The sequence below is a fragment of the Hevea brasiliensis genome, chromosome 9, assembly GCF_030052815.1.
Source record: "Hevea brasiliensis isolate MT/VB/25A 57/8 chromosome 9, ASM3005281v1, whole genome shotgun sequence".
NCBI classification, from domain to species: Eukaryota; Viridiplantae; Streptophyta; class Magnoliopsida; order Malpighiales; family Euphorbiaceae; genus Hevea; species Hevea brasiliensis.
Window position 1 is genome coordinate 26,490,507 of NC_079501.1, and position 13,678 is coordinate 26,504,184.

Genomic DNA, 13,678 nt, shown 5'->3' on the forward strand with positions numbered 1-13,678 from the left:
ACCACCTGATGCTGCAACACTGCAACCATTTTAGTTCATCTTCTTGCACAGGTATGTGTTGAGACTTGAGAATAAGGTGGGAAAGGTGTTTGAGAATCTGAAGTTTTGTGCATGCTAAAGAAGGTAAACAAACTAAAATTAAGCGGATGAAAGTTTCCTTCACTCTTTGAGGCCTTTGTTCTACACGCATTCTTATTTGCAAAGTAGCTCATAATTACTAATCAACTCTATTCTATATCCCTAGCTAGGTTTCATTTGAATAATGTTTTTAAGGAATTATACATAGAAAAACTTTTGAACTTCGTTATTAGCTGAAACTAATTGAAATTTTTTTGTGTTCAAAAGGTCAGTGGAACTATAGCTAGCTAACTAAAGCTAAAACCAAATGCAAAATGATTGGGGGGCTTATATGGAAACTTATATGTGAAGAACCGATGAAATAGTCACAAATTGAATCAAGTTACTTCAATTTAATTATAACTGTTATTGAGGATGAAAGTTGCAAGTGGAAAATACACCCATGGAATGCCACACTGTTAGCATTAATGCCTCGGCCAAGTTGAGATATATCCTAGCTAGCTTTCTCCCATTTTAATTTAGAGCTATGAAGCTTTCAGCTACTAGCCAGTTAGGTTAGGCTTTTTATTTTCTGTCCAGGATAACTGGCTTCATATTGCCATCTGAATTAATTTATCGAAGGCTTCTGTAATTCTATACCAATTGAATGAAAAAGAAAAATCCAAATTAATCAATAACTGTGTTATAAATAAGTTGGTCATAATCTCTTGTAAACATGGCTGCTTATTTATATATACTCACAAGATGATGCAGTTTCCAATTAACATATGGGTAATGAAAACAAAGAATTTTGTCTTTGGAAAAAGAGAATATCAATAAATTTGACATATATTAAAATTACAATTACAAATCCTGTAAGAGATTAATTGAACAAACATATAATCTAATTGAAAAAAGCCTTGCTTTGATGCTATCTTTAATTGAACATACATATAATCTAAATAGAAAAGGTTACAATATAATAATTTAAAAAAAAAAACTTCGTATGTAAATTGAAGGCAAGATACATTCAACAGCTGAGTCAGTTCCCACGCACAAAGCTCAGCCACAGAGAGTACCAACTTATTTGCATTTGGTATATGCACTCTATTTAGTAGCCCATAGTACTCATAATATTATGATCGATGGACACAATCAGTCCAATAGCTAAAGCAATACAATTTTTAGTTTTATTATGTACAGGCGCCACTTGGATCTTCAAGATTTCTTTTCATATAAACTGTAGTACCTATAATTAATTAGTATGCATCCTCAAGTAATTAACTATATGTAATATATATGTTTTCGATCACTTCCATAGATCAATTTGGCAACTAGATGTTGACGTTGAGGCATATTCCTGAACAATTTCTGGCCTTTTGGATTCACTGGCAAGCATGTTCATCTGTTCAGCCACATGAAAGGCCGCGGCATTGGAGTAGTTGGCTTCCTTGGAAGCATCATCGTGGCTGAGCTGAGATGCAACAAATTTATCGAGGACTCGCCAATCGGTTACTGGATCCACAGCCTGCTCACCATTGTTATGGTAAATTGAGTTAAAATTTTGATGATGGCTTTGTTGCACTTGTTCTTCTTGTGTAAGAGTTGAGGACTGCAGGGTACTTCCATTGTTCCTATCATAACCACCATATGGGAGTACGGAGTTGCAATTGGCGCTTGCAGCTGACTGTGGAACTTTGGGGCTTTCCAGTTGAGGAAGTTGGAGGAATAAAGGGTCATGAGGCATATTGTATTGCAACTCAAACTCTTGCTTGCAAGGATAATGGTGCAGGTATGATGTGTAAGGTTGAGTAATTCGCCTTGGAGAATCCAATTCTGGCATGAAGGATACCTGTTCATCGTACCAACAAGGCGAGTCATACTCTCCAACTTTCCTCAGTGTTGGCATTCGCTTCTTGAACACCCTGCATACAACCCATCCTTCTTCCTGGTGCAATCACAATATATAATTTCATATTGGGCACACCATATTTGACTCCATCTAGTAAATGCTTGCGCACATGTGGAATTCAATTAAGTGCATTTTAAAAAAAAAAAAAATTGAGAACATTTTTGCAGGAAGTGCAGGAATCATGTTGTTCTTGAAATTAATCAAGGTTTATATTCTAAAATGATGGAATAGATTTATGCGAGAATTTTCTAAAAATTAACTCTTCCAAAACAACTCCTAATTAATTTTACTGTTCAAAAAAAAAACTTCTACTGAAAAAAAAAAAAAATTGAAGACTTGCCTGCGGAGTTCCATTTTCATTAGTTTCTAGTCGATATTCATGCATGATCCAATCTGACTTTTGTCCATTTGGAGCTCTTCCTTTGTAAAACACTAAGGTTTTTCTCATGCCAATCAAGCTATGTCTAGAATATATAGCCTTGTCTCTTCCTGTAGCTTTCCAGAACCCAGCTTTTGTTGCTCTATTAGTGCGAGTTCCGGTAGGATACTTCTTATCCTTATGGCTAAAGAAATACCAGTCATTCTGCTCTTCAGTTCCTATTCTGCACAATTCTATCAAAACAAGCAACAATTAATCAATATACGAAGCGAGAAATTTAATTAAATTTTATTTCCCAAATATCAATAGCAAACTATATATATAATATATCTACCTTGAAGATCCCATGGCTCAATTTTATAAAGATCAACATCCTTGATGACATCGAGATCAATCCTTTTTGAAGCAACCTTTTTTCTGAGATAGTAATCGACAAGTTCCTCATCTGTAGGATGGAATCTAAAGCCTGGGGGAACATGCGAAAAGGTATTCATACTCTTCCAAGAACTAAAAACCCTGCAGTAAAATGCCACAGGATCGATCAACCTCCAGGCAAAAATTTAAGGATATATATATATAAATATGTAACATGCGTTGTCTCCATTTCCATGAGCTAGAAACCTTATCCAAGATTTATATCCAATTAAACAAGATGTAATTATGTTTATGTTTCAAAAGTTTACTGCATTCTTGTCGGCTTTTATAATTAGTGTTTATTCTGATGGAAACGTCATGCTGACCAGCAAAGTAATGCCAATAACAGTGATTGCTCAGACATAATTCTGTGGCGCTTTGCCAACTAAAAGTGATATTCAATTTCTTAACATTCAAAGCAAGTAAATAATAATTTAGCTCATTACTTTTAATTTGGACACGCATCTAGCGCAATACACTGGATGCAAATAGTGATTCCTCATAATAAAAAGCAAACAATCACATCATCAATAAAGAATCTCCAGTTTAATTAATTAGCATTGCCACAAAATAGGATTGCTGAAATTCTTTGCCTCTGCACCCTGCATATTATGCATGCACCATGTCGTGTCTTAGAACTTAGACACCATTCATGGCGCACAAGGTGTAGATATAAGCAATAGGGGCAGCAACTGTATGTTCGAGTTCTGTTGCTTATTCTAATATATAGAAGAGTAAACAAAGAAAAGATTTGTCTCAGTTTATGCAAAGGAAGAACAGCATGTAATGAATCTTCTGAAGATAAAATACTACATATGCAGTCCCGAACTCCCTCCTGAAAACGGGAACATGGTCTTTCAGTAAGCATTCGTGTTATAATTTCACATATTGGAGAAATTAAAACAATATAAGCATATTAAAAAACTAATAAAATTTACCAAAGAATATTTAAAAAAAAAAAAACCTCTTGTTAAATCCAACCATTGAAAAATATAAATGCTTCGAAATCAAATCTATGTCTTCACTTACACGTGAAAGGTGAGGATTTTTAGAGATATAAAACTATTCTTTGAATTCTTATAGAACTTTTAGAGATATAAAACAATTCTTGGAACTCTTATTTACAAACTTGAATTTTTAGATTGAACAGTTTCTTGATAGGCTATTTATTAATCACTGCAACAATCAAAGATCTACTGTTGCTAAAACCTGAATACAAGAGAACCCCACAAACCACACAACACCCTCCCCCCCCCCCCCCACCCAACCAAAAACCTAAATGCAATAAATATTTATAATCATCCAAAAAATGTATGCGATGGGCACATTCTTCTTCTTTTAAAAGCTCTATGTTAATTATATAAGGCAATTCATTTTCTGATATATCAAGAAGAATTTACACTTGAATTTTTCTATAACTAAAATAAAGCACTTTGAGATTTAAACCCTTAAATTTGAGTTTCAAGCATCTCTGAGGTGTTATATGTTAAGAATCAAGAGTTAAAATAAATAAATTAATAATAATAATAATAATAATAATAATAATAATAATAATAATAATAATAATAATAACAACAACACTATAAGGCAAGTAGGAGAAACATATTAATACATCCAAGAAGTATTAGACCAGGGAATTTCTATGAAATTATTTCAATAAACCTTTCATTAGATTTAACACATCAATCAGAAATATAACTTAAATATCCTTTTACTTAAGATATCACATGAATGAATTTTAGTGCGTGCATATATATATATATATATTTTCACTCAGAAAAGTGAATGCTAGGTAGGATATATATGGGAATCAAAATTCAATAGCTTTACTTTGTAAAAATATAGTAGGAGGAATTATATGATGAAATGACAAAATTATTATAAAATATCAGGCACAAGATAGCACCTTGCACTTACACATATCTTAACATGATGTTCATTGTTTTTTGACATATATAGATCTTTTTTATAACTCATTCAATAATATCAATCAACAACAGCTAGCAAATAATATTCACCACCAAGGCGGAGGAAATTACAAATTAAAAATGCAAGAATTTTCAAATGATTTGTAATTTCTCCTAAAATATTAGTTGTAGCAGAGTACACTATGAAACTCATGATCATGACTATGTAAAGTAGGATCTGAGCAACAAGCATCAAAAACGAAGAAGAAAACATCATATAATACAGAAACTTACTGCCTCCATTAATTGCAAATTCTTGTCAGAACAGATCAAAATCGAATAACTTATAATTTATAAAAGATTAGTCTTGCATATTGAATATTATGCATGAAATGTCCATGAAACCAAAACAAGGGGGCCGCTGAAGTCCGATTAAATTCAAATCTCATCAAAAGTGAGATACGATGTTTTATGCCATTGCTTTAATAATTTGTGATTTGGGGAATCTTTTTGTATCTTTTCTTTGCTTGAAATTAAGACATCAATGATTATCATTGAAAAAGAGAGAAAGAAAAATCATCAAATGAAAGCGTTTGAATCCAAAAAGATTTTGCATCCAAGAAGTAGGAGAAAAAGAAGAATAAGAAATCACACCAGAAGAGGAGAAGGAGAAGAAGAAGAAGTAGAAACTGATGATATAGTAACCAACCTTGATAATCTTCTGGAGTAGACCCTGCTAGGCGAGTGAAAACTCCTGCTTAGATCTGGTTCACCCTCGTTGATGGAACAATGAACTAGCCAATCAGCTTAAAGGTAAGAGACAATTTAGGGTAGAGATTTTATCACTCACTCTCATTCACCTTTTGTACAAGAGCACTGAACCAGACAAAAAAACACAGAAAGATAGAAAGAAAGTGAACAGAAACAAACAAAGCAACAACAAAGTGTTTCTCGGGAAATGAAGTGAAGGCCAAGTGTTTGTAATCCCACTGGACGAAATTGTTATTGTGTGGGGAGAACAGAAGAGAGAGATCAGATCCCGAGGAATGGAAAAGGCAAGAAAAGAGAAATAATTAGAGAGAGAGAGAGAGAGAGAGAGATTGAAAAGAAAAAGAAAGGCTGGGGAATGGGAAAGAGAGAGAAGATAGGGTTAAACAAGAAGCAAGGAAACGAGAATGTGTAGAAACACACACATGCCCTAATAATATATCTTTATCTCTCTCTCTCTCTTTCTCAGAGTATTCCTTCTGTTTCTGTCTATCTCTCTCTGCTTTATCTTTTAAGTGGAAGCTTGATTGCTGGAAAAGCTTTGCGCGTAAAAAGGGAGGCGGATAATGGCTCAAGCTATATGCTTTTAGAGAGAAAATAAGAGTTTCAGAGAGAGAGAGGGGCGGACGCCTCCACCAGCAACTGAAAGAGACTAGAAGAGAATGTTCAAGTATTGAGTTGAGGGAGAGGAAAGGAGGAGGAGAAGCGAAGATCAGACGGTGAGGAAAGCTGATTGGAGTTATCAGAGAACAAAGTGTGTATTAAAGAGAAGAAAAATAGTTAATTTAGCAGGGATAAGGCATATCACAGTGTTAGATTTAATTCTTTATTCTCTTAATTTTTTTATAAAAAGAATAATAAATAAAAGAAAAAAAGAAATAAAAGGACATATATTGACATTGATGCATATTGATAAATACAATGTAATCGATTAAGGGATGATATTTTTGGGTGGTAGTGGTGACCTAGCTAAGCCTAAGGCACAACACCCCCCACACCCTTCCCTCTATGTGTTTTGTGTTGTAATTTAACAGGCTTAGACTTTATTTCTGAATTGTGTCCACTTCAATCCGCGTGGTGTACACGATCAGACTAATCATGATCATAGGGTGCATACATCAATTTATATATAATAATAATAATAATAATACCTATCTCCATGTTCTCTGTTGGAGGGGACATACGGGTAGCCCTTTGCATCTCGACTTCACCGAAATCCTTCCATTTTTTTTTTTTTTTTTAAATGTACATTGCACTTTTTTGGTTGTGCTTCTATTCGGATTCGAAATTAATATCCAGTAACCTTAATTAAAGAAAAATTACACTGTGAAAGAGCAATTCTAAATAGAATATTTGATATGAAATAATAATTTAATAATGAGTGCACATATAAATATGTGTAGGTTTTAATAATAAATATATATGTATGAGTGAGTTCTATAATTTAATAACTCTTTGCAGTTTTTCTAACATTTGTGTATTTATCTAAATACTATTGTTGCCATTACATATTAAATATTGACATGAAATTATTGTGATATTATATAATTTTTCTAGTTAAAGATAGAAGTTAAAGTTTAACCAATATATTTTAGTTTAATACATTAAAATCGTTTTTAAACCTATGAATTCTTAAATTAAAATTTAGTCCATTATATTAAAAAAAAGTTTACTAATATATTATCTTAAATTTTTTTTAACTTTTTTTATTATTTAAATTTATAATTTCACAATTTTAAGACAGTTAAAATTTATTAGTTTACATTTATTTTCTTATTTACATAGAAGATTTCCATTTCAATAATAATAATAATAATAATAATAATAATAATAATAATAGTGTTCATCATTTACCATGTAAATCATCTACTAAAATACATAGGCTAATTCTTAGGACTGGATTGGATGATAATTATGCTTCGTTCGATGTGTTCTTGCATTAACACAAATATACTAAGGATTCGATTGCTTCGGGCGATCGTCAAGATTCCTCTTCCTTGATATTTCTCTGAAAATGAATGTTAAGTATGATTGTGAGGAGGGAGAATTTCTTTTGCTGTTAAACAAGTCAACCAATTTATACAGTCCCCACATCATCTACATTTGGTGATTGTTCACGGCATCGTTGATATCTTTTGAGTTCTTCTAATTGTGGCTTATTCTTCTTGTTGGTTCGTTTATTCTAATACTCGCTTAGAGTTTGGTTGGCTTCATGGACTACTGCCCGAAATTGGACTTCCCCAGTCTGCTTATACTCCTCTCCATGCGGCCGGACAACACAAGTGCCATTCAAAGTAATTCTCTTCCACATGTTGCTACAAATCGCTGATATGTTCACCAAATCTATGACTCGACAATGCCATTTGTTCTAGTCGGAGAATTTCTTATTCGAACAAGTGCAAATTTGGTCCTAACATGCTTAAATATAATTTAACTAATTGGGTCCAAAAAGTGCAAATTTAAAATTAATAAAAAATAATATTTAAAAAAAGGGATTTTAAGGTTTGGTTTGGTGACAGTTTAAGGTTTGGTGGAATCCAAGTAGTAACCAGCAAATGACACGCGGCCTCTGTTTGGTTGGTCACCAATTTTATATTTTTCTTTTTATTTGGTTTCCCAAAAGCTTTCTATTTTCGGACCCCACTTACCGACACTATGTATCGCGATAACGACACTTCTCCAAATGCCATTTAAATATTCGGGAAAATAAATATCATACACAGCTCCGCTCAGCCGAGCCATTGAAACTGGAACCGGAACTCTCCTCTTTCTAAAATATTTTCTTTTCATTTTTTAATTTGAGGGTTGGAGCTTGTGCAAGCCTTATGGTGGTGGATCGTGGGGTCCACAAAACGGAATGATGTTTCGGATTGAGGACGTGGCGGCCAATGGTCCGGCGTGGGCTAGCCCACGATCATTAAGCTCACAAACTGGGCTGCAGGCTGGTTGTGTTTGTGGTCCCCATCCGTTATACCATTTGGGCCCCACTTTCCATCTTATAGGGGGACCCACTTGTGCACTTTTTCAGAGAAGCTGATGCCTTCCTGAAATGCCACGTGGATATGTATTTTTTATATATCTTGCAGAAAGTAAAGGAAACAAATTCAAGAGTTAGTGGATACCGAGAAGTTAAGCTACAAACCGTGTTGCTTTTCCGGTTTGTCGCCTAAGGTTAAGGGGCTGAGGACAAATAATATTATATGTAGCAAAGAAATATGTGGTAGTGCTTGGCTGTATGTTTCTTTGTAACAAGCGAAGAAGTGAAGCAAAAGGTTCCAACGTTATCCAAGTGTCATTTTGTCCCTACCAATTGCTTGTGTGGCAGTTGACTTTTTGAGGGGTATTATAGTCTTATTTGCTCACAAAATATTTATATATTAATCAACCTAATTCGCAATATATAATTATGAATTAAATCATTTATGTGCTATCTCTAAGAATGCTCCATAATTTTTTTAATGATAATTACTTGTAAGGAATAATATTATATAGAGGTAGTTAGACTATATTTAATTGAATGTAAAATAATTAATATAAATTTAAATAATATAATGATAATTTTATTTTAATAGTTAATTTATTTATGAATAGAAATAATAAGAAAGTGATTATAACTATAATAATTGTGGTCGATAATAGTGGCTTAGTGGTGATGATGGCTGTGTAATAACTATACTAATAATGATGGTGTGATGACGGTGGTTGTAATATGTAAAATTTTTAAATAATTATTTTATATGAAAATTTTAATATTTTATTGTATTAAATATTATGAAAATTTATTTGAAATTTTCTGAATTTTTAAAATCGAGTTTAATTTTCTTAAAGCAATAAATTTTATTGAATTTTAAAAATTTACTTAAAGATCACATGGCAAATCTAAAAATATTTTTTGCTCTACAATTTTTTTTTTTGTAATTTTTTTTGAAATTTTTTAATATCGTTTTGTGTCCCAAAATAGAGTAAAAATTCAATTCCGGATACTTTAAATCGAACTAGACCAGATCATACTAGCCGAATCAAATCGACTCTTCTTCTTTTTCTTTTTCCTTCTCCTGCGTCTCCGACCACCTCACCCTTCCTTTCCATTTTCTCTCTCCTCTCTCCTCCACACTGCCGGCCACCACCTCCCCCTCCTCCCTAGCTCACCAGCGCACCACTAGGGAGCCTCCCCAAAGCCGACGGCTGCTTGGTTCTCCGAAAAAATGTGCCCAAACCTCTCTTCATGTGCGCTCACGACTCTTCAACTTTCTCGCCAAAATCTAGTTGATCAGGTCACCAATTAGACCGAGTCTAGTCTCAATCACTTTCTACACTTTGAGTGTTTTCAAAGACACCAAGAATATGTATTTTCATAGAGCGGTTTATCCGATTTAAGTCTGAAAAGTTTTAGCCCATTTTGAATTTTAAGCTAAATTCTTCTCAAACAGGGAACCCCATAGTACTCCACTCGGCAAGACCTTCGCGGAGATATAAATTTTAAAATTTATCGACACCAAAAATCCAATAGGTCCCACGGACATCACAATATTTTTTTGAGCTTTAAATGAGCATATTTAATTTTATAAAAATTATATTGTAACTCATAATATTGTGAGCTTCGCGTAGGTACCTTCATTTCATAGAATTTCATTGATGCCTGGATCTGCATTTTCAAGTCACACAGGTGAGTTGTCAAAGCCACTTCTCAAAATTATAGTCCCCGCCACCATTTTCAAATGCTTCAAACGCATTTCAGGCACCAGAATTGGCATAGGTAAACCCGAATTTCGAGTTGTTCATTTTTGCCTAATACTGAATTTAGAATAAAATCCATAAAATATTCATGGGTGACTAGAAAATTATAATTTTTTTTGTAATAGCCTTATAACATTATTAAGGATGGCGGCTCAAAATTTTAGAATTTTTAGAGTTCATCTGAATGATTTTTGCAGAATATCAGTTTTAGAGACTATAATTGAATTTTCTGAGTATGTGAGTTTTGACTAGTTTGGAGGGCCCAGGAAGGGTCAGATGATGTTGTTGAGATGTGAATTTAAGACTTGTGATTTTAGAAGTATGATTTGAGCTACTTTATAGGTTGGGTAGACTTTAGGTACAGGAAAAACTCTACCGGATTTTCAGTATATCTTTTGACTCTTTAAAGTCTTATTTTGAGTTAATTCTGATAACTTTATAATATATTTATTTAGGTGATCAAGGTCAATCATCCTCCTTCACTCAGCCGCCACAATGATTCCCGGTATACTGTGAGTAGATATTGATTTTATTTATAATTTTAATATTATTATACATATAAAGTATACTCATGCATTTACTTATAATTATATATATATATATATATATATATATATATATATATATATATATATATATATATATATAGGCATGCTTTGTGTTGTATTATCATTTGATGAAATTAATATGGGTGTTACCTTAGAGTAATTTGGAGCTGTGTGCATGTGTCGGCATGTGTGAGATGTGGTACTGAATATAGGTAGGATGGGCAGATCGGCTTGAGCTAGTCTCGTTTGGGGCTGGTCCTTTTTGTGATAAGTCGGAGTGAGTATGGCTTTGAGTTGATCTCGCTGATCCCCACATTTGGATTATTAAGAAAAAGTTCGGCTCGAATTGATCTCTCTGGAAGGCATTAGATTAAGAGGGCTGTATAGGAGATCATCTCCCACATAGATACATATATTGATGTGACAGATGTGTGTGTGAGTGCTCCAAATTATTTTTTATGCAAATATTATTTGAATTTGGTTGAATATGTTGGTATATGTTGCATTTCATCCTTAGGGATACATTAGCCCTATATAGTTATAGAAATTGCATTTAAAATCAATATCTTACTCGAAGAGTCGAATACTCACTCTTCTTCACCTTATTTTTCTAGGTTACAGAAGGATCTCCTCTTGTGATTAACCTATTTTCTTCATCGCAGGTCTCTTAGCAATAATATCAGAATTTTATAGTATTAATTCAAAATCTAGGACTCCACATGTGCTAGAAGTAATTTATTTAGCTTGGAATTGTAATAATTTATTTATTTTGAAATCATAAATCTATTATTTATGTATGTGTGGATATATGTGATAGGTATTTATCTTGGCTGAGAGAGCTGAGCTCCAATTTGATTAAATTATTATGTTGATAATTGTAAGGGTGAGCTGAGCTCCCCAAATTGATATATCTTGTGATTACAGGTCAGATGAGCTAACTCTCAATTAGATAGTCTAATTTATGGCCGAACTCTATCTGTTTGTCTTCTTGAAATTGGACGACAATAATGGACCTTCGGTTTGAGCTTGGAATAGTTAGAGTTACTATTGGTTTTAGGAGCCTTATGCTGACCCAAGTCCTAGTGCAGGTCCAGCCTATAATTTGGGTCGTGACAGTGGTGGTGGTAAAGTCGATGGTGCTAGGTAGTGGCTGAGTGATGGTGGTAATTAAGTTATCGTGATGATGATCGTTGAGTAGTGGTAATAGTCATTGTGATGGCATTGTTGATGATATTATTCATAATTAGGTGGTGCTTCTAGTGTGCACAATTCTTAAGGGTCCTAAATCAAAATAAAAAGTCATATTAAATGTAACGACCTCACCGTAGGTAGTCCGTACATTTTACTGTTCCGATAACTAATGTCTGTTCAGACAGTCAAGATGTCTGGAACTACACTTAAACTATAGTGAGGAGGCATAAATTAATGAAATAAATATTAAAAAAAATATAGGAAAAATTTTGAGAAATAAAATAAAATTTAGAGAATTTATTAATTGGTATAAAAAAAATAAAAATAATCCGATGAGCACCATAAAAGGCATTTTGGTCATTTCACCCCTAGAGGTGAATTTTGACTTAAATGTCAAATTAAAATTTGGAAATAGAATAATTAACATAAATTAATTTTATGAATTTGAATTTGAAAAATGAGAAGAGAAAGAAGAAAAAAAGAAAAGAAAAGAAAATGAAAGAAAAGAAAAGAAAGGAAATAGAGTTATGAAATTTAAAAACAATAATTATATATATATATATATATAAGACACAAGAGACAAAAATTCACCAACCACAAGTCTTCTTCATTTCCTCTTCTCTCTCTCTTTGCCGTCTCGATGTTCTCTCCCCTCCACCATTTTTGCTCAAGCTTTGAGCTTGAGTTTCTCTTCATTTATCCACCAAAACCCATGGTCCCCTTCATTAAAAATTTAGCCCACATCATAAGGAAGCTCTAGGTACCCATAGGAAGAAGAAAAGTTGAAGTTTTGGGAAAATTTCCAAGTTGGGTCACAAGAGGTTAGTGCTTTTCTCCCTTCCTTCTTCTTTTAATACTTGAAAGTGACTTGAGATAAGTGAAAATTTCAAGAAATTAACAAAAAATTCATGAACCCATGATGTCCCTAAATTTTGGCAGCCATGAAATGTATTGGGCTTTATTTCAAATAATGTAAATGAGTTTAGAGATAATGATTGATATGATTATATGTATGAGAAGTGAAAAGGGATTGAATTGATTGAGTTTGAAACTTGGAAATTAGGGTTTGTGTATGTAACTTGGAGATTTTGTGTAAATGCTTGAAATTTGACCTAATTGGGATGAGATTGTTGCTTATAGAAGTGTATTGCATGCAAATTGAAGTAAGAAAGTTGGAGGAGATTGAGTTTTGGAAGTGTCAATTTTCTGCAGGTTGTGTTTGTTGAGCGCAGTGTACATTTTAGGCCATAAATAAAATTGTGTGACCCCAATTGGTATGAGGCCAATTGGAGGTGAAACTAGACCCAAAATAGCCCATTTTCCATGAAGAAACTATGCCCAAATTCTATCCAAAACTTGAGCTAAATACTGCCCGAATTCTGATTTCCCTGCAACCCAACCCAGAAAATGACCAAATGAACAGTACGTATTCATTTGGTCATAACTCTCTCTATACTGGTCCAAATGACCTAAAATTTTACCCACAGAAATTTTAGACATAGGGATATACTTTTCATGAAGACCACTTAACCCAGTTTTGCCTTTAACAAATTTAAATTGTTATCACAAGTTGGATCACTGAAACTGCCAACCAAGAAAATGACCAAATGAACAGTACGTGTTCATTTGGTCATAACTCTCTCTATACTGGTCCAAATGACCTAAAATTTTACCCATAGAAAGTTTAGACATAGGGCTACACTTTTCATGAAGACCACTTAACCCTGTTTTGCCTTTAACGAATTCAAATTGTTAGTACAAGTTG

The 13,678-nt window shown here is 33.3% G+C and overlaps 1 protein-coding gene across 1 annotated transcript; it reads right to left on the minus strand.

The window, feature by feature from the left end:
* Positions 1–895: 895 nt before the first annotated feature.
* LOC110651031 (NAC domain-containing protein 7) lies at positions 896–2,860 on the minus strand. The gene is made up of 3 exons (XM_021806223.2): positions 2,683–2,860; positions 2,310–2,581; positions 896–2,005 (listed from the first exon to the last, which is right to left on the minus strand). The coding sequence occupies exons 1-3, from the start codon at positions 2,840–2,842 to the stop codon at positions 1,367–1,369; spliced, it is 1,071 nt and encodes a 356-aa protein (XP_021661915.2). The 5' UTR covers positions 2,843–2,860; the 3' UTR covers positions 896–1,366.
* Positions 2,861–13,678: the final 10,818 nt, after the last annotated feature.